The 19,876-nt window shown below is 37.3% G+C and overlaps 4 protein-coding genes across 5 annotated transcripts; 2 read left to right on the top strand and 2 right to left on the bottom strand.

Annotated features, from left to right (window-relative positions):
• The first annotated feature begins 2,500 nt into the window (after nt 1-2,500).
• LOC110853653 (synaptic vesicle membrane protein VAT-1 homolog-like) lies at nt 2,501-5,815 on the top strand. The gene is made up of 7 exons (XM_022101961.2): nt 2,501-2,860; nt 2,933-3,266; nt 4,016-4,151; nt 4,213-4,568; nt 4,627-4,798; nt 4,868-5,047; nt 5,279-5,815. The coding sequence occupies exons 1-7, from the start codon at nt 2,770-2,772 to the stop codon at nt 5,507-5,509; spliced, it is 1,500 nt and encodes a 499-aa protein (XP_021957653.1). The 5' UTR covers nt 2,501-2,769; the 3' UTR covers nt 5,510-5,815.
• Nucleotides 5,547-11,769, bottom strand: LOC118436483. 2 transcript variants are annotated; one of them, XM_035854657.1, is made up of 11 exons: nt 11,448-11,767; nt 11,248-11,369; nt 8,669-8,830; nt 8,359-8,559; nt 8,244-8,291; nt 8,019-8,164; nt 7,676-7,932; nt 7,404-7,606; nt 7,157-7,316; nt 6,871-7,088; nt 5,547-6,801 (listed from the first exon to the last, which is right to left on the bottom strand). In XM_035854657.1, exons 1-11 carry the CDS (start codon nt 11,515-11,517, stop codon nt 6,481-6,483), a joined length of 1,908 nt encoding a protein of 635 aa, XP_035710550.1. In that variant the 5' UTR covers nt 11,518-11,767; the 3' UTR covers nt 5,547-6,480. The 2 variants fall into 2 exon arrangements, with proteins under 2 accessions (XP_035710550.1, XP_035710549.1); XM_035854656.1 differs by having other exon boundaries at nt 11,248-11,769.
• A 325-nt stretch (nt 11,770-12,094) lies between these two features.
• On the top strand, nt 12,095-14,665 carry LOC110853651 (alpha-aminoadipic semialdehyde synthase, mitochondrial). The gene is made up of 10 exons (XM_022101959.2): nt 12,095-12,452; nt 12,528-12,685; nt 12,756-12,947; nt 13,034-13,177; nt 13,258-13,530; nt 13,602-13,800; nt 13,909-14,012; nt 14,092-14,251; nt 14,336-14,447; nt 14,527-14,665. The coding sequence occupies exons 1-10, from the start codon at nt 12,350-12,352 to the stop codon at nt 14,534-14,536; spliced, it is 1,455 nt and encodes a 484-aa protein (XP_021957651.2). The 5' UTR covers nt 12,095-12,349; the 3' UTR covers nt 14,537-14,665.
• LOC110853652 lies at nt 14,467-16,124 on the bottom strand. Its single transcript, XM_022101960.2, has 6 exons — nt 15,535-16,124; nt 15,259-15,463; nt 15,032-15,181; nt 14,914-14,966; nt 14,752-14,846; nt 14,467-14,682 (listed from the first exon to the last, which is right to left on the bottom strand). The coding sequence occupies exons 1-6, from the start codon at nt 15,774-15,776 to the stop codon at nt 14,504-14,506; spliced, it is 924 nt and encodes a 307-aa protein (XP_021957652.1). The 5' UTR covers nt 15,777-16,124; the 3' UTR covers nt 14,467-14,503.
• Nucleotides 16,125-19,876: the final 3,752 nt, after the last annotated feature.

Here is a 19,876-nt window from a genome sequence, read left to right as displayed (position 1 = left end):
CTAGTTCGAGCTCTTCCCATTACAAATACATATTGTAATAGTACAATTTATTACACTATATTAGAATAAGTTAAATACATACATATCTATGTACATAGATAAGTGTCTTATAAACCTGTAATTCTGCATGAAGGTGCAAGTGCAAATCAGATCAAAGAGTATGAAATCAAATTCAAGAATATTTTTGCACAAAAATTTTTGAAATTAGTCGGAAATATCTGTAAATGAAATTTGGTATGCTGTATAAATTAAGTAGAAAATTCTAATTTTTGAAAAGATTTATTGATTAGAGCGTCTTACACAATGCTTTTCAAAATTAAGAAAGATGAGAATAATGCCTGACTCGGGCTATATAATGGAGTCTCCACTATAGGATGTCATTTGACCTAACTCTGCAGATTCCAAAAATTTCAAAAACAACCCTCTCATCTCATAGCACAACATATCATGCAAAACTATTATATCATTCTACATTCTTTACTCACTCACAAAGAAACTAGTATGACTGCAACCCTCGTACTGTGAATCGCATGCATCCCAATAAACGCTATTGCATGTACGTACATATGCACGAATGTTACGTAAATGCATGTTACGAGAATGCTGCCGTGGATGCGGGATTTTCCGTCAAATTTTTCCCCGGAGTTTACACTCGACAAATGTCTTCTCTCTCAAGTTCCCCTTCTCCAGAGTTCTCCAGCTCCAGCATAGCTCCAGTTTTTTACTGGAAGGAAAGGGAGAGCGAGATGCTTAAAAACGCCTTGCTTAATACAAACCAGTCGTATATAGCGTTTCGCTTAAACGCTACCAAGTGGTCGCCCGGGTTTTGAGCTCTCCATCGTTTTGCCGAGTATATCCTCCTTGTCGCATGGAAATGAAAATTACTCTGGATTGATCCGCTTAATCTCACTAATCCTCTTTGAAAGACAACCCTTTCCTCTCACCCGTGCACGCAATCCGCACTCCACGCGTCGGCAGGACGGCTTGTTTTTGAACGAAATGAAGGCTACGCTTGCTCTAAAAGCTGTAAATTTTGACAAATTTCGGTTGTAATAAATAAATAAATAATATGCAGTACTTTTTAATGTAGTGCAAGCATTAGCAGAATTGCAGATTAGCAATTAAATGTGCAACTTAGAGTGTTATCAGTTTATTAAGGTTAACGTTTGTCAAATATTTACTGTATACAACAAAAGCTATGTAGTACATGAGTACCATGTACGACATCATGTTGCGGATTGTAATCTGCAATTATTTAGCGATTAACTTGATAATTCACTCCTGTAGCATCAGCACTTTTCGTCTTTATTGTGATGTTGTCCTTCGTAATACGAGAGGAGAACAGGGTTTACTCGGATTTACACAGACTCTCGTTTCGGCATCAACTTTTATTTTCTATTTCATGGTATGTAATCTGCACTTCCGTTGAAAATATTTATTTATATAATTAGACTCAACGGCATCGGACGACATGTTTTTGAGAATATTTATTTAGATATGTACAATCAACGGTTAACTTGCCCTTTTCCTTACGAATATGCCTATGTACACATGTATATTTTGTAGTTGTGCATTTCTCATGAGAAACGACGATAAACTAATTATTCGCAATTTGCATGGCATTTGACATCTCAAATATCTCGGCTTCTAGAATGAACATTACAAAATAACAAATTCTGTAGTCTGAGCTGGATTTCTGGACATTTTTTTCTTTCTTCTTACTCGTCTGGTCATCCAGTGGCATGATTCATGTTACATAAGACTTGCGTAATTAGCTTCATTGTGCGATAAGATGAAACCAGAAGCCAAAATTCATGTCGCATGAAGTCACCATGAATGTACATATGTGCCATTAGCGGTTCTCTTGTCCTTCAACTATGACATTTTTCCAGCTCTATATACATCGCATTTTTTAAATTTAGCAAAAATCAGCATCTCAACAAACACAAAAGAACATTTACAAGTTTCCAGAAAATATTCCAAACGCACATAAATGACATTATGCATAGTTCATTGAAACGAAATCTAAATCCTCCCTTATTTGCATGGCATCGCGTACACCAAACAAATACCATTATCAAATCAACAAACATAAAATAATAATATTTGATACCGTCCGTCATGTATAGTCAACTAACAATAACACGGACCAAACTTTACACAAATTTCTCACTTCCTTCCAACGCTTTCCACCATGTACACGACCAAGCTGAATAATAACGAAAAACTATAAACTTGACTGATTTGCATTACATTTTATGACCAGGACGACGACTCACTCACTCATTTGCTTATACAGGTTCGGGTACACAGGGATGATAACAGACCACGGAATTCAATTCATGGTAGTGATACATACAACCTAACTTTACTAATAATAATGATTAGCAGAGTACACAGGCTAAATGCACAATATTGTTGAGCATTGGGCCAACACACACACAGGAGAATGACGGATGGACGGATAACCAAAGTTAATTTGATGGCATTACCATTACATATTCGGCTTGAGTCAGATTCATCAGTCCCAACTTATATTTTCTTGTGGGCAATCCACTCTGCCGAGATTTTGGAACTCAGTCGCCACCAGATCTGGAACAGTAGTGCAGCACAGACGGTGAATAATTTTATCCATACGGCGAGAAAAGAAAGCCCGAATTTCGGATCACTCTCTACTCTGTGGATCACTGACAAAGAGCAAAAGTTGTCGGTCAGGTCTTGATATTTGAAGAACGTGTGTGAAATTGTGTGATTTTGTATCTTATAAAAATGGTGAACACGGATGAAAACGAAACCACACCTACTCCTGGAACGACAGACTCGGAAAAAAAGGAGGTGGAAATGGAGGTGGTGAAAAGTGGTAAGTTTTTTAAAATATGTAGTTGTAAAGCGTTTGCATCCAGAATTTAGAATTGTCTCATTGTTCCCCCAGCATCTGACCCCTCGACCGACCCCACTAAAACGAAGACGGTAGCAGAGGAGGGAGGAAATGCACCGGGTTCTTCATCCGCGGCTGAAATTGAGGCTGAAACGACGACACAACAAGCAGCCCCAGCGGCGGCGGAACCTCCTCCAAATCCGGCACCCGTCGCGACAACCACCACGACGACGACCACTGCCACTCCCCCCGTTGGGGCGGATGCGGACAGGAAGATTCGTGCCGTCACTTTGTCATCGTTTGGAGGATTGAAAAATATAAAAATTGTGGAAAAGCCACTCCCTCCGGCCCCAAATGATGGACAGGTGACGATCGAGGTCAAAGTCAGGTCAGTTATTTTATACGGTCAATGAACAGGTGGTGGCTGTCTGGTGGTGACGAACCTGTTGCTTGGTTAGATAAATAAATATATAGCTCGGATCGATACTCATAATTATCGATCCGGATCTCATTCCGGGAGTGAGGCCATTGTTTCATGGGGGTCAGTCCAGTCAGACTTAATTAGATTTCTCGGCATCTCATCTCATTCCGGTCTGATTCTCCATTTCCATCGACACTTTCTGCAAGAAAATGTGTACACACGACGGACAGCAAATATGTAATATTGGGAAATGTTATTTTATTTATCTACGTATCTTTTTTTTCATCAGGACAAATTTGTTTATGGTGGGCGTATATGTGTTTATCTTTTATAGCTCTTTAAACGATCTTATCTCCTCGTTCTGGCAAGTAAATGTTTACTTAACAAAATAAAATATAACAACATCAGTCGTATTTACAAGCTTAAAAATTAAAATACATATTTGAGAAGCACAAACAACCATCGTCACTGAGGTAGTTAATGAATGAGTAATGGTGATGTTATGAGTCAATTATGCATATGCTTCCACGTATTGAAAAATTAGAGTCATCATCAATTTAAATTTAACGAGCTTGACTGGTAAATGTTTCTCTTTGAGGACCTTTCACCTCTCTTCTTGAATGAGTCAGAGTTTGATGAGTAATAAAATGGTTAATTGTAATTATGTAAACTAAACTGTGTCATAATATACTGACAACGAAATAATGTTTTTGTAGTGGTGTAAACTTCCAAGATATCCTCCTCCGTCTCGGGATCAGCGATGTGACACCCTCCCTGAAAACTCCGCTTGTCCTGGGGACAGAATGCATCGGGGTGGTGACAGCTGTGGGGGGAAATGTGAACAGGATCAAGGTGAGTGGAAGGTCAAAGTTGTTAATGAGATTACAAATCATTTAATTTTTGTCCTTGTTAGGTCAACGACTTGGTGTTTGCCTTCCCAGAAAGTGGCGCCTTCTCAGAAATCATTGTTGTCGATGAACGTTGCGTCTTCAAAGTGACGAAGCCATCCTTGACCTTGGAAGAATTGGCTTGTACGTTGCCCTACATTGTCGCCCATATGCTTCTCAGCCGTTCCGGGGTTAATTCTGGGGCCACCGTGGTCGTCCAATCGGCTGGAGGGGGCGTTGGTCTTGCAATTAAAGAGTTGGCTGCCATGCGAGGGATCAACGTGGTCGGGATTGCATCCGCCGGAAAGCATGAGGCTTTAGGAAAATATGAATTCAAACACTTGATCCCTCGGGGTCAAGATTATGTGGCGGAGATTAAAAAGTAAGGGGAGAGAATGGTTTTTTGATTGACATTTTTTTAATTTTTTAAATGTTTACAGACTGTATCCGGACGGTGTTGACGCTGTATTCGATTCACAAGGAGGGGATGACATTAGCCGTGGTATTTCTCTCCTTGCTCCGTTGGGGACGTATATCTTATTCGGAACGGGGAACGTTGTTACTGGTGAGAACAGGGGGATTTTCACCGTGGCTAAGGGTTGGTGGACACAGGTAAATTACTCAAAGTTACGGCAAAAAGTAGGGAAATAAATTATGACTCGATTTGATGAATGTTCCCAGGTTGAGAAAATTCCCCCCATGAAGTTACTCGAGGAGAATAAACTAGTTGGTGGCTTCCGTCTTCGTAGCTTGTTAAAAGCGTGTCCCGAGCGGGTGCAAAAGACGTGCGAGGACGTGTGGGAGTTGATGACCAAGAAGGAAATTCATCCCGTGGTGGACAAGACATTCCATTTTGAACAGGTAACGAATATGATAACCATTTTCCTAAATCTCCAGAAACTACTTAACCACTTATTTCTCCAAAAAATCATTGTGACAAATTTCCCATCTTTTTCTACGCACGTCTTGATAATGAATAATGTAAACTTATTCTTCGGTTTTTTCCACTAAAACTGTGTAATCCAATTATTAAAGATCTACAAGTAGCTAATCCTCCATGTAAATAAATAACTAATTTTTATGACTTCTCAGATGGCCACCGCCATGCAGAGGATGCACGAGCGGAAAAATGTTGGCAAGATTTTAATCCGCCCAGACATTGAGGTGCCCGCACCCCCAGAAGCACAGCCAGCCGCACCAGCCGGAATCGTTCAGGTCGAACAGGGGACGGCAGCCACGGAGGAGGGTTCTTCAACTTCGACCTCAAGTACCGTTGTTGCTGCTCCTGTTGCTGCTCCGCCTGCTCCTGATGCTGCCAATTAAATAGTTCAACTTGCAAATTATTCACTGCGATTGATTATTACTTGATATTGATTACTTACTGATTTCATTCACTGTCCAAAATATTTAATGATTTACTTTACGTACTTTTTCGCCAATTTAATTTTGATACTTTACTTATATACATAATGTGGATAATAATTACGTGATGATTGATTAGGATATTATTCTTACATTTTTCCATTGTTACATATGAAAAAGGAGTGTGGTTCGGAATCTGGTATGAAATGAACTTAAATTTCATGGACTAAAATTTGATTTGATTAAAGGGCATGATGTATACGTCCAGTAATTGTGTTGTGGAAAATTATTTTTCATACGTATTTAATTAACAAGGGTGTGATTGATAAGAGGTCACACCATTTTTCACGGAGAGTGACCCCCACTAAATAAATATGTACATAGGTAGCAAAAAAATCCAAAAGGTCAAATTCATCATCGCACACTAAAAACAAACCGCTTCATCTAAAGCAAAAAACGACTTTTCGTGAAGTAAAAAGTGCCCTTCACCCATATCAAGCAAATTTAAGGTTTACTTCATAAAAGCAACCAGTTTTGCTTTGACTGAAGTACTTCAGCGAGCTATGAATGAAGCACTGCTATCGCTGTAGATGAAGTGAATGCAAGCTTGATTCGGGGTACGAGCTTACTTTAGATGGAGTTTAACTATGTACTTTTGATCAAGTGCATTTTACTTTTTATAAAGGCTATGCTTTAAAGGGTATGCATTAAATAAAGTTCACCAATCAAGCACGTATTATTTATTTATGATGGGCGATTAATTTTAATTACCCTGAATCATTAATAATAATTGTTATGATGGTATTACAAGTTATAAAATATTTGAGTAATTAAAATTATAAAACTACATTACTTAAAATTACTTAAACTCAGACCGTTGACTTTACTAATAACATTGCTTTTATGCGTTAAATAAAAATTGAGCATAAAGTCTAAATTTTTGGAAGAATCTGTCCAATTAAAGACTGCACAACTGGCGGAATGTGACCTCGAGAAAATGGTTTACCTCCCACCCCATAAACAATAAACATCCACAAATCTAACGATTCTAAAGGTAATGGAATATAAAGTACCGTAAAAAGCTTGAAACACGTGTCCAATGCCTTCATAAATTTCTCGCCGCACGGAATGACGATCTTCTGTAGAATTACAAAAAACGACTCAAATTCTAAATTAATCGTAGACCCCAAAGCTAAGATAAACGGTGACAATTTCTTATTTAAATGGATGACCTCCGCTACACTTGTTGACTTCTGCAAGAGAAAATTGTAATAATAAAAAACCTCCCAAATTATATTTAGGCCAATAAATCATAATTTTACCGGCTTGAATAAAATAAGACTCCTTAGTGCATCCAAATCTGAAGCCTTGACCGTAGCTTGTAGTTTTCGTTTTTTCTTTGGGTCTTTCCTTGCCTTTTTTGAAGATGATAGTTGGCTCGATTCTTCATCGATTTCGTCATCATCTTCCTGTGTTAATCTTCGTCCAGTGGATGGCATTATGAAGGGGAGGAGGCAGTATCCAACTATTTGATAGTCATCTAAAATCAAAATAAATCAATCTATAATTGCGTCCCATGCCAAACCCATATTTTCTTAGTAAAAGTACCGTTAGTAAAATCATAGCGACTTTTAGAAATGTCCAGGACCTTACATAACTTTACGCCACTTTTCTCAGCGTATTCCACTAACAATTTGGCAACTTTGGGCCATCTCTCATATAATACAAGCATTATTGATGGATGCCGAATATTAAAATCTTGAATTATCTAAATCAATAGTAAACCATTTTTATAAAAAAGCCGACATAATTGATTTTACAATTTATCTAATTTTAATATTGTACAAATACTTACCATGCCTTCCGTATCAAACAATGGCCGCATCATTTCAGCCAATTTCGCCAACGCTGAAATATCCAACTGTTTATGGTACTCATCAAAATGTCTTCGAATTATGGTTCTCCTTTGAAATGCAGTTTCCGTCATCATTTTCTTAACTTCAACTCCAACGTTCTGTCGCATAAATTCTAATTTAGCTTCATCTGGCTCTGGATTATCTGCAGAATTCGATATAAACTATGATAATTAATTTATAAGTTAAATTTAGCCAATTAAAAACTACTCACCGTCCTCATTATCAGAATCCCAACACAAAGCCGGTTCCCCAAATATAATGTCGATATCTACAATTGGAGTCGTTTTAGCGTTCATTTTCTTTCTTTGACTTTTGAGCCTTTCCTCGAGAAATCCAGTAGCCGAGGGGGCCATATGAGTGTGGAAAAACCACATCTCCCATCCGTTTTCAGGGCGTCGTGGATCGCCAAAACTAGGGTACCGTTGTACCAAATGCCGCGCCAACTGTTCCATCGCCTTTTTGCTCGGACTAGAAAAATCGAATACAATACATAATGAACCAAGTCAATAATACCAACAATTTCGGGCATTTAAATTAATTGATATTATTGATACCATGTGCCAAGACATCGTATGATTTCTTTGATCAAAACCCCAGCTATAGCTTGCCTATCTGATCGGAGGATGAAGCCGTTGGACGGAATTTTTGAATTGATGATGCGACGAACATTCTCATCCGCAAGAAGAATTTCCTCTATATTCTATGAGGAAATTAACAAAAAAATAATTATTATTATTCAGCCCATTGGTTTTCGCTAGATTACGCTAATTGGGTCTTACAAATCCATAGATGTTGTTTCTGCCCGTATCAGAACTTTGGTTGTTTAGCTATAAAAACAGTAACAGGTTTTCCTGTACTTAACAATGTCAAAAACAAAATTAATTGAAATTCTACCTGTATATATTGAACATTATGTAGAATAGGCGCAAATGGTGGAGTTTCAAAAACAAAATTTGGTTGAGAAATTGGGCCAGAAATATCAGCATTAGAATTCTGTTGATTAAGGGTGGGACCATCTTGTTGAAATTCTGCTGGAGTTCGTGAACCCATCAAATCCTGATTATCCGTCTTATTCGGAGTAAATTGCAAGACTCTCTATTATAAAAGACACAAATATATAAATATATTATTTACATTAATTATAGACATATTATGGAAATACTTATCACATTAAGTAAGCCGATCTCAAATTGTCTTAATTTACCGGATTTTTGCGCACTCCTTTTCGTTTTGGCGTTAGCTGGAACGAAGAATTTTCAAACAATCCGACACAGCGCAGCCCACGATCTTCCATTTCTTTCTCGTCTAATAACGATGCACTAAAAATTGATTTCTCGTCGTCCACGGCTTGAGATCTTGAATCTTGCTAGGTAATTAAAAGCAACTTATTTTACAAATATTTTATAGGCAGAACAATGTATTTACCGACGTCGTTAAAAATGAACGATGACATATAATATAGCGGCTGAAAATACTCTATATCATTAACATCAACAATTTGAAAACAATCCGAAACCTCTACCTTATAGCAGCATTTGACACAGTCAATATTACTATTTATAATCTTAACTAAAAAATTGCAATCGTCATCTTCTAAAATAATTAGTTGAATTTCCCCAAAAACAGGACTGATATCACAATATTTTAAAAGTACAACGCTACCAATCCTAAACTCGCACCCATTATGAGCAACTAAGTTTGATATTTTTATTTCCTGATCAATGGTTTTAAGGAAGCGATCACACAGTAACGAACAATGGTTATTGGACGAAAGTTGGATAAAATCATACTTAATTACTTCAAACGAGTGCTGCGCAAATTCGCCAACAGATAGCAAATTGAAAGCCCTTGATAATTGGTGTCGGTAGGATAAAGATTTTGGAATATTTTTAAAATTGCCGACTGCATGCGCTGTGGTTTTGAAAAATTTATGTTTTGACTCGAATGTCATACTCCAAAATTGTTTCAGAGGGCCAATCTGCTCAATTACCTTTCCATAATGAAGGAGATGATGATGTTTTGGTTTGAGTGACTTGGAAAAGAGCTGTTGATATTTAAGACAATATTCAGAAATAATTGCCTCCAAATAAATTATTCCAGTTATTTTGTCAGCTAATAAAATTACAAGAATATTATTAAGTAGGATATAAATACTTCCTCTGGGATCATATCACCAATTAAAAGCCCAAAGCAGAGGGCCATACATAAACTTTGAGAGGAATTTTGACCTATTTTAACTTCTGCTTTTAAATGATTCAGCTTAATTTGAGAAGGCTTAGAATTCTGATAATGACGACCATAATCAAAGCTATCAATTCGGTAGTTTAATTTGTCCAATGAAAAGTACTTTTTAGCTATACAGCGATTTAAACAATGCACCATAAAATCTGGGACCACTCCTTCCAGTAAGTCGTGCATAATGTCGAAAACCAAATTTTTTGTTACATGAAAATAGGGTAACTCATTGAAAATTGAACTGAAATTAATTCCAGTTTTAGATAAGTCACACAAATTTACATCACTCTCATAATTTGAAGTGTTTCTAAATTTGTTAAGATTTTCCACAACCGCAGTTTGGCACTCTGATCTGTGCATTTTGCACCTACGACATGGAAAATTTGCTGTAAACCCTTCACTAAAACCTAACAGCGCATGAAGTCCTAAATTATCACCACTAATTTGAGCTAAACAAATTTTGACATTAATTGTAATATTATTCAGTTTGAAATCAATTCCATCCTGCCACAATTCCTTCAATTCATCCACAATGCACTTTAAAACCGCATTTGCACCTGATGTTTTAAAATCTTCGGTTTTTATACTGGCTAGAAGAATAATATTGTCGGTTGAACTTTGTAAATGGCGAGGTGTGTCAATAATCGAAAAATAAAAATTTGACAATTTGTGTTTTCCAGCTTTGGAGCCTAAAGGATTTGCTACTTCTGCTTCGTCATAATAAAGATTTACAAAAATTACTTCTTTTAATTCGGAGAAGGCTTGCGAAATTTTACCTTCTCGGAAGCTTGAAAAATACTCAGAATTGTAGAAACTACTGCGATTTAGAGACGAAAAAAAGCCTGGCTTTTTCAAAAGTTGTTGAATGGAACTTTTCATTGGGACAAATTGCATGGAAATTGGCTTATAAATCTGCTGTCGCGAGATTTTATTTTGCAAAAATGAAATGTCCGTATCTAAAATTATGTTTTTTGTGGGAATCATAAACTCATTTTGAATTAAGAATTTATCCAACTGGTACCGTGATTGAAAAGGGCTAAAAATAGTCATTAGATTAGAAAAATTACTTGAAACTTCACATAATTTTTCGTCATCAGACTTAGTTGCTCTTACAATATTTTTGACTAAATTACCAGCCACTAATAATAACGTGCTTGTAAATTTCTTAATATTATCAAAGATATGATCCGACGTACTCATTGGAACTTTGCCTGACTTCAAAATACTGGCCAATATCTCAGACAAAATAACTTGCAAACCATGCGTAGGATTATCTTCAATGTCTATTGGATTAGTACAATTTAACCTATCTATTTGATCGACCTTGTCCGCGATATCAAATTCACTGGTTGTAGCTGGCTTAAATAAGTTTTTATGGAGCTTGTAAATATTTTTTAAATGTCTGATAAATGCCTTCCTAGTAAATAGACTTTGACAATGTACACAGTTATAAGTACCTTCGCCGGTCATATTGTGGTTATCTTTCAAGTGATTTAACAAATCTTGTAAACTAGGAAAGCCTAAACTACACTTGAAACAACAATATACCTGACCACTTTTTAATATATCAATTGCCCGTAATATTTGAAGTCGATGACCAAGAGTAGGGACGATTTCCACCAAATCCTCTCTAGTTAGCAGAACGAAGGCCTTGTCAGTAATAAGATTTCCTGTATAAATATAAGCAATATTATTGCATACAAGATCATCACAAAATGACCAAAAATGTGCAAAAAATAAGGGCTCACTTTTGAACTCGTTAATATACTGCTCCAAGCCGAGTTTTTCTAGTGCACGAGTCACTTCGTTGTAATCCATTTCGTTTATAATTTGTGAAGGTTAATTCAGTTATAAATTTACTTATTAATTGGAAAATTAAAATAAACTGGGGAAGAATCCAACGGCCAACCAGACGAGTCAAAAGATGGATTGGGACTGTAGTGGCTGGGTTGGGATAACAGAGGGAGCATCTTCGCTGGTTCACTATTACTCTATCTAAAGCAGATTGAGACGACTATGCTCTGGATAAAGTATGACAAACTCGATATAAAGTATTCGCTTATGAATGCTCAAAACAGAGCACAAAAAATCGTGTGCTTTATCCAAAGTTCTTTGATTTACTTGATACGGGGATGCATTTACTTTAAATAAAGCAGCACAAATTTTTGCTTTCTGAAAAGCAAGCTAGTTTATTTAGTGTGCGTCATACAGAATTCATGATTTGCACAGTAGACAGTGCAATTTCACAGCAACTCGTCTGTTTGCAACGGAAGCATAATTTTTAATTTTTACTAATTAGTCCTCGCTGCAATTTCGTTATTATTGGTTGTAAGTAACATGACACTACATTTCAGTCATTTCATAGAATTCAGAATGAGCAGTTGAGCTTCATAATGTAGAAGATCTGTTTCATTCTCGTGAGGATTTTACACTCTGGATTATTTTTTATGGTGCCTGTTCGTGCAAGTACATAAAATCTTAATCTCCTCTTTCTCGTTAATCCTCGCATACTTATTATTTTTCGTCTTGTGTGATTGGAAAAGTTTCATTTCATAATGAGCCTGCCACCACTTGATGTACGACGTTATTGACAAAGTGACACGACTCTTTTTAACGACTTGACCAGAATAAGTGTTCAGTTGGAGTCGTCATGAAGCGAATTCTTATCCTTGGTTCGGGCTACATAAGTGGGTGTCTTGTCCACTTTCTCACCCGAGTTTGTGCCACCACCCAGAAATATTTGGTCACTGTGGGTAAGTAATCAGTCACGCAAAGTATTATAATATTTTTTTCTGTATTTTGAATGGGATGGGATCATATTTACTTAGCATCCGTGGTACCGAAAGAGCTTGAAGATTTGGCAACACAGTTCACCAACTTGCAAACAGTTGTCATCAATGTTAAAGAGGATGCTGAGGCGTTGCATGACCTCGTGGGAAAATGCGACCTCGTCGTTTCTCTCCTACCGAACGATATGCATCTTCCGGTAGAGTACAAAATTTGTTTACTATTTTTCATAAATTCATAAATATATATAGAGGTTATTTATGTACAAGGCTGCAAAAGCGTGTATCGATCTCCGCGTAAACATGCTCCACGCGAGTTACAACTCTGATGAGCTGATCGCTTTGAATGATGACGCACGTCAGAATGGGGTCTTGATTTTGGGAGAACTTGGTCTCGATCCGGGGATAGACCATTTACTGGCGATGAAATGCATTCATGAAATTCAAGAGCAGAAAGGAAAGGTTGACTAATTTTACTTGATTAATTAAATTGCATGTATATTTACATATTTACATAAATGAATGCATTCTTGTGCTTGTCTGAAAAGATCGTATCGTTCGTTTCGTATTGTGGTGGACTCCCAGCTCCGGAATGTTCTGGGGACAATTACCTTCGATACAAATTCTCCTGGGCGCCGAAAACTGCTTTAGGGAATTTACTAAACGGGGCGAGATTTTTGGAAAATAAATCAGTATGTACATGCACACATCGATTTGATTTTTGAAAATAAAAACGACAGCTTTCTTGACTACTAAGTGATGAATTGCCTAGGTTGTCGAGATTCCGCGTGGGGGTGGAATTCTAGACGAGACGAAGCAACTCCATTTCCTACCAGAACTTGGATTGGAGGGTTACCCGAATCGGGATAGTTTAGTGTATCTGGAAAAATACGGACTTTCACCGCATATCCGGACATTGATCAGAGGGACGTTGAGATACACAGAGTTTTCCAAGAGGGTAAAGACATTGATAAAGGTAGGCCTTCTTAGCGATGACGCGGTCGATTTCTTGGACCCTGATGTCAACCAAGCTCCACTGACTTGGGTGTGTTTACATGTTTTGTAAAAAGCAATCTTCTTATTAGTGATACGAAATAATACACTTTTCTTTTTCAGCGTGAATTTATTGCTTCCCTTCTTCATATAAATCTTTCCACTGGAAACAACGATGCCAATTCCGCATTTCGGACCGTCCTATCTCCCACAGAGATAGAAACATTAACCAGCCTCGGATTACTTGAGGACACGGCCGTACCAAAAGTTGGTACTCCTTTGACCGCATTAGCCAACCACTTAGAAGGGATGCTTCAATTTAGTAATATAATTCGAAATATTTTTCCTATTTTTCCAATAACGTAATTATTTGCCTAATTTAATTTCCTATTTTTCCAATAACGTAATTATTTGCCTAATTTAATTTAAGAAAACGGAGAACAAGATGTCGTAATCTTACATCACGAATTGGAAGCAAAATATCCCATGCTCTCCAGTCACGAGTCAGTCTGTGGGAGAAAAGAATTTCGAGAGGTTTGTAATTATAATTATTTCCGATTCATGAATTATTATGTATCTATATTTTCAATTAAAAGTCGAAATCTGAATTTAGATTGATTTCATCGTGTACGGGGATCCACTCCAATCTAATCGAGACTCTAATTTCAATCAACCCATAAATAGGACCCCCACCACGACACCACACGCCTACTCAGCCATGGCAAAAACCGTAGCATACACGTTGGGTATCGGGGCGGAAATGATGCTCAATGGTAAAATTTGGTGTTGTTTAGTAAATAATTAATATCCTTATCTCCCTGATCTGACTAATGTAACTTGACAAATCCTGCATTTAGGCGAAATCAAGCAAGTCGGCGTCATCTTGCCGTTGACAAGAGATATTTATCTTCCAATTCTGGAACGGCTCGCGCACTACGGACTCTTTGCGATTGAAAGAATTCTAAATGAGTAAACTAATTTTAAAATGTTCTGGTAATTACATTATTTATTGAGAATTGCCATCATTAAAATCGCTTATTGATCCTAGGTTTGTTTGAATTGGAGGAATATTTGTTATTATTTTGGGCGGACGATGCTGTCGTGTTGAAGGGTGTGATGAAGGGGATAGGTGGCTGATTTTCCTCCCTTTTTGCATACTTCGGCCTGCAAGTGCATCCACTTTCGACCAAAACATAATCTTGTCCTACATTAAGTTAACTGTTAGAAACTTGAAACACTATGATAAAAATTTATTTGCGCAAGAAATATTTACCAGTCAGCGTCACAGGTCCCAACGGGATCACAAGGAACAGATAAGGCAAGTACGTCTGAACACATTCTCCCTGAATCACGTCACATTCCTCGGACCTTTCAAAATTAAGTCACAAATTAATTAATTAAAAATCTTTCATGGAGTAATCCATCATCAACTCACTTGCAAACTTGATACACAACTTGTTGCAATAGGTCCGGAAATTTTTGTACGATCTGGAATCAAAAAGAGCCCATCAGAACTGGCACATTATCATTTTCTAAATACTAAACGTATGTACTGTCACTGGATTCCCCGAGGTTAGAGAAATTCCGTACATCGGTGCAGTAGTGTTGTATGTCGTCTCACAAAGGCGAGTTGGGACACACCCACCATCTGGGGCAGAAGTGGTGGATGTGGTAGATGGGGGAGATGTCGTCTCACTGCGACCCTATTTCAATAGGAATTCATTTTCATTATTTTATTAAAATTATTAATTGGCAATTCGACAAACGAAGTATTTATTACTTGTCTGTGATATGTCCTCACTGCCGGCGAATTCCTAGAATTTGTCAACGACGACTCTCCACTATTAGCGTCAAGGTCAGATCGGAACATTGCCAGTAAGGCGGCTTTCGTCTCTTCCGGTGTGAGAAGAGGTGGTAATTCGTCCTCCTCTAAAATGGAGCGTGGCATCCTCGAAGATCTTCCTGCAATGTGTGTCGCTGTGTCCCTTAATTGCGAAAAAAACAAATAATAATTTCACCAAGAAATTATAACCTGATAAATTAATAAGTAATCCACCATGGATATCGTTTTCCATCAGGCCCCAAAGCTTCCGGATCTGTCAGAGCGTCTCCCCAGACGTACTTCAACTCTGTCATCCCGTCACTCCTGACACCACTGCACAGCGTCAAAACGTATAACAAACTCGGTGTGATGAGAACGCATAATTGTCGGCGTGATAATACCGGCACTAAAAAACTTTGATAAAAATATGAACTGCGGGAACGAGTTGGACACTGCTTATCAATTTTAACCTTCATGTTTTCCTACTTAAAATAATTATTTTTAAACTCGATTTAATCAACTAATTCTAAATAAATCCAGACAAGATTAAAAGGTAAATGATAGTCGTACAACGAAACCACGCACGCCGATTCCGGGGGCATTTGCCTCTTATTCCGTCTACAAAGCTACTGAACTCACCACCAACACATTCACACGCCACAACAATCATAAACTACCAGAAAACCAACAATACAATGAAGTCCTGCCTCCTCCTCCTCCAAGAAGATGTACAACAACAATATGCCCACGTCGGTCGTCGTATACAAATCAGCAACAATTAGTAAAAGTCATACTCCGTGAACGCAGCCGTCCGTCGCAGTGGTGCTCATCTCACCGTAACCTCAAATATTGTACTTGCAGATAATAGTAGCATGGCCCCCATAAATTATGCGGGTTTAGGAGGATATACACACATATATTTTAAGAGTCATTAAGAACCACACCGGACCCGGCCACCAACCAGCCAACCAACAATTTAAGCACTTCTTAAGGAAATCCATTAGAGGAGACGACGGCATGCACTAATTTATTTGAATAATATGCACCAACCAGGAACAATAGAATGCACTTCCTACGCACCTTTGGTTTTGAGACGCCTCGGACCCCACCGAGGACCATCTGCTCTTCAAAAGTGCGTTTTGTGGAGTAGATTTTATTTTATTTTATTTTACAATGCTCCATTAAACTTTGAGGTGGCAGTAAATAAAACAAAGTTTTCTTGAGGAAAAGATGCAAATGCAGAGCGTTTATTGGGGTGGGTCGTAAAATTTATGGCTCTGTGTTGTGGAAGGAAACGTCAAGATTCATGGTCATCGATCATCATTGTTTTTACGTTGGGCTGCCCACTTTTCTCAAAGGTCCAATTATTTTAAGCTTGCCAGGTGGGTGCTCCAATTTTAGTGGGTTTGGTTGTCATAAAGCATGTTTTGAGATTTATTACCCATTTTTGAAAGATCTAGTTCTGTTTTTAGATAAAATTCTGTTACGGATGCATACGAAATGTCCCAAATTTGGCTCAGGCTTCCTCAGTCAGTTTCATGTTACATAACTTTGATATTTTGTGGATTTGGACGTAAAATTAAATGTACAATTATTTTTAACTACATTTGTTATGTCAATTATACCAAGAAGTTGGTATAATTTTATTCCTCATGATGGAATAAAATATAAATAGATAGGAAAATTTGAATTAAAATGAAGAATATGCGAAATGTTACGTTTTAAGGTTACATTTTTATTAAGTAGCGTCAGCTACTTATTGTGATCGTTTTGTCCGTCCGTCCGTCTGTCCGTCCGTCCGTCCGTCCGTCCGTCTGTAAGCAGGATATCTCCAGAACGAGTCAATATAATCAAACCCCGTTTTCGCCATTGTGCTTCTAATTTTTAGTTCTCAGTCGAGTTCGAAAATTGGGTCAATCGGACCACACCCGACAGCGCCAGGGGGTGTGGTCCAAATTAAATTTAACTTTAATTTTCATATGGGGTGTCATTTTAAAGGAAATTTCACCACGAATTCAATGGCGTTAAAATTTTTGACCTTGTGACCTTAAGGACGAGGTCAAAGGTCAAAAAAATACATAACTGTCATATGGGGTATCATTTTGAAGGAAATTTTACTGCGATTTCAAGAATGTTAATATTTTTGACCTTATGACCTTGAGGACGAGGTCAAAGGTCAAAAGATTCATAATTTGTCATATGGGGAATCATTTTAAAGGAAATTAGACTGCGATTTCAAGGACGTTAATATTTTTGACCTCATGATCGTTGGTACGAGGTCATATACGGAAACTTTAAAGGAAACTTGAATCGGTCTGGCGCTACTTATTTACATTCGTTTGGAGGGTTTATTTCAGTAATGAAATGTGCTGCACAATCTACCCAGTCCAGCTTACAACTTTAGTATACATATTTAGGCTTTTTTATTTAGAAATGAAGAGTGGAGATCCTGAAAATAAAATTTATTTAGGGGAGATCCATAAATTATGTCACGCAAAAAAGCCCTTTTTTGGGACCCCCCCCTCCCCTGTTGTCACGCCTTTGTCACGCTCGTCGTGACCCCTCCCCCCTCTTGTCACGTCACGCCTGAAAATCTGAATTTTTCCGATACCTAGCAAGAATAACATGCATATTCGTATAAAAGGGGGGGGGCGCGTAGTAAATATTGCGTAATATCAGAACTCACAAGGGAATCTTTTGTGCTGTGTCACCTGGGTTTTTTCTAAGGCGAGACCCAAACGTAACCATGCACCCAAAAAAATACGTGCATGGTTACGGCGAAGCCATAGTATGCAGTTAAGTGGACACCTCAAAACAGTCAGATAAGATTGTGAGAGAACCATACGTTGTAGAGACATGCGGTTTTGACCAATGGGTAGTAAATTCTTTGTAGTATTGATTATAGATCTCTGGGCTTAATCGGTTTACACCTTCATGGTATATTTCTCATTTTAGTGACTTTTTTTCCTGCATCTCAAAATATTCCGCTGAAAGTGAAAAATCGGCAAACGAAAATCGAAAGAGCTTAAAAAATTATTAAGATCATTCTTTAGAGTCATGAAAATGGGATGAAAAATGACGAAGCTATGGAGGTTTGAAATTTTTTATATTCAGTTACATCCATAGCAACTTTAGTAAAGAAATTCTTTTTATGGCCCGAGACAGGGCTTATATAATCGTTACGTTCGTCTATCTTTTGATAACTTTCTCAAGCGTTGACCGATTTTTTGACCAAAATTTGGTACAAATATGTGTCTCGAGAATGCAACGACCGAGTTCAAATATTGGTACAAACAAGATTTGAACTGGTGGGGGTGACGTACATACTTATTATACATCAAAATTTAAAAACTGTGTTAGAAAGCAGAAATTTGACATGGGGCTTGATAATGGATTCTAAGGAAAGAATATGAAATGAAATTGTAAGATTTTTCAACGGGAGGGGTGGTATGTGAGGTCACCCATACCGATTTGCTACATATGTTGCCAATCGCTACTAATGTAAGAATGTTAATTTAAATTAGGACCATTAGTTTTTATTTTAAAAATGTTGAAATGCATTTATGATAAAATTTCCTTCAAAAATTCGATTGGGTGATAATTACTTCCTTTTCCTAACTCGGGCTATATCAAGTATAATCTTTTAATGTCGGGGTTAAAAAATTGTTCACTTAAAAACCCTAAAATAAATAAATAAAAAAATAAAACTAAGGCGAGAGGCGCTATTACAAACACGAAACAAGCCCTGCCACCAACACCCCCGTCTCGCCGTGGCCCCATTAATATTTTTATATCTGGGGGGGGGGGTGTAACCGAAATTTATGATTTAAACTTTTAACTACTAATGTAAACTGCATTTAAATTCATAAATATTACAATTTTATATTGCATTGCACTTTTAAAACCTATTATCTGCAGTTCTTACATTAATTTCAATTTAAATACTTATATAGTATGTAGTCTTGCATTAATCAACAGAGTCCGGATATATTCTTAAAAACCCCGAAATATTTGTGTAAAATGTTTAATCAAATCGACAAAATATGTATAAAAACATTTTTTTAATTAAAGATTTTTGATTAAAGAAAATCTATACCAGAACCAAGATCCTAAAGTTTCAAATCCATCGGTATTGTTGAAAAAGTTTGGGAAATATATACCCGGACTCTGTTCATCAACAGCCGTACAAAAAAATGAAATATTGACTTCTTAAAACCAGCTTTTAACGTAGGCAATCATGTAATTAAATACATTCCAAATCTGCATTCAGAAATTTTGGAATTGACCTAGCTGCTCTGGTAAACGAGTTAAATTAAGCTTTCGTAGTTTGATTTACGACATTTGTGTGACAATTTTATGACATTATCACGAAAATGATATGCACCCATGCTGGCATATATCCCCCATTATTGTTTTTTTAATTGTTGTATGATGCAGGAAAGAATTACAAAAAATAAAACTGTGGTTACACCCCCCAGATATAAAAATATTAATGGGGCCACGGCGAGACGGGGGTGTTGGTGGCAGGGCTTGTTTCGTGTTTGTAATAGCGCCTCTCGCCTTAGTTTTATTTTTT

The sequence above is a fragment of the Folsomia candida genome, unplaced genomic scaffold (genome assembly GCF_002217175.1).
Source record: "Folsomia candida strain VU population unplaced genomic scaffold, ASM221717v1 Fcan01_Sc008, whole genome shotgun sequence".
Taxonomy (NCBI): Eukaryota; Metazoa; Arthropoda; class Collembola; order Entomobryomorpha; family Isotomidae; genus Folsomia; species Folsomia candida.
The sequence above is the reverse complement of the archived record's forward strand: the minus strand, read 5'-3'. Positions and strand labels throughout refer to the sequence as shown.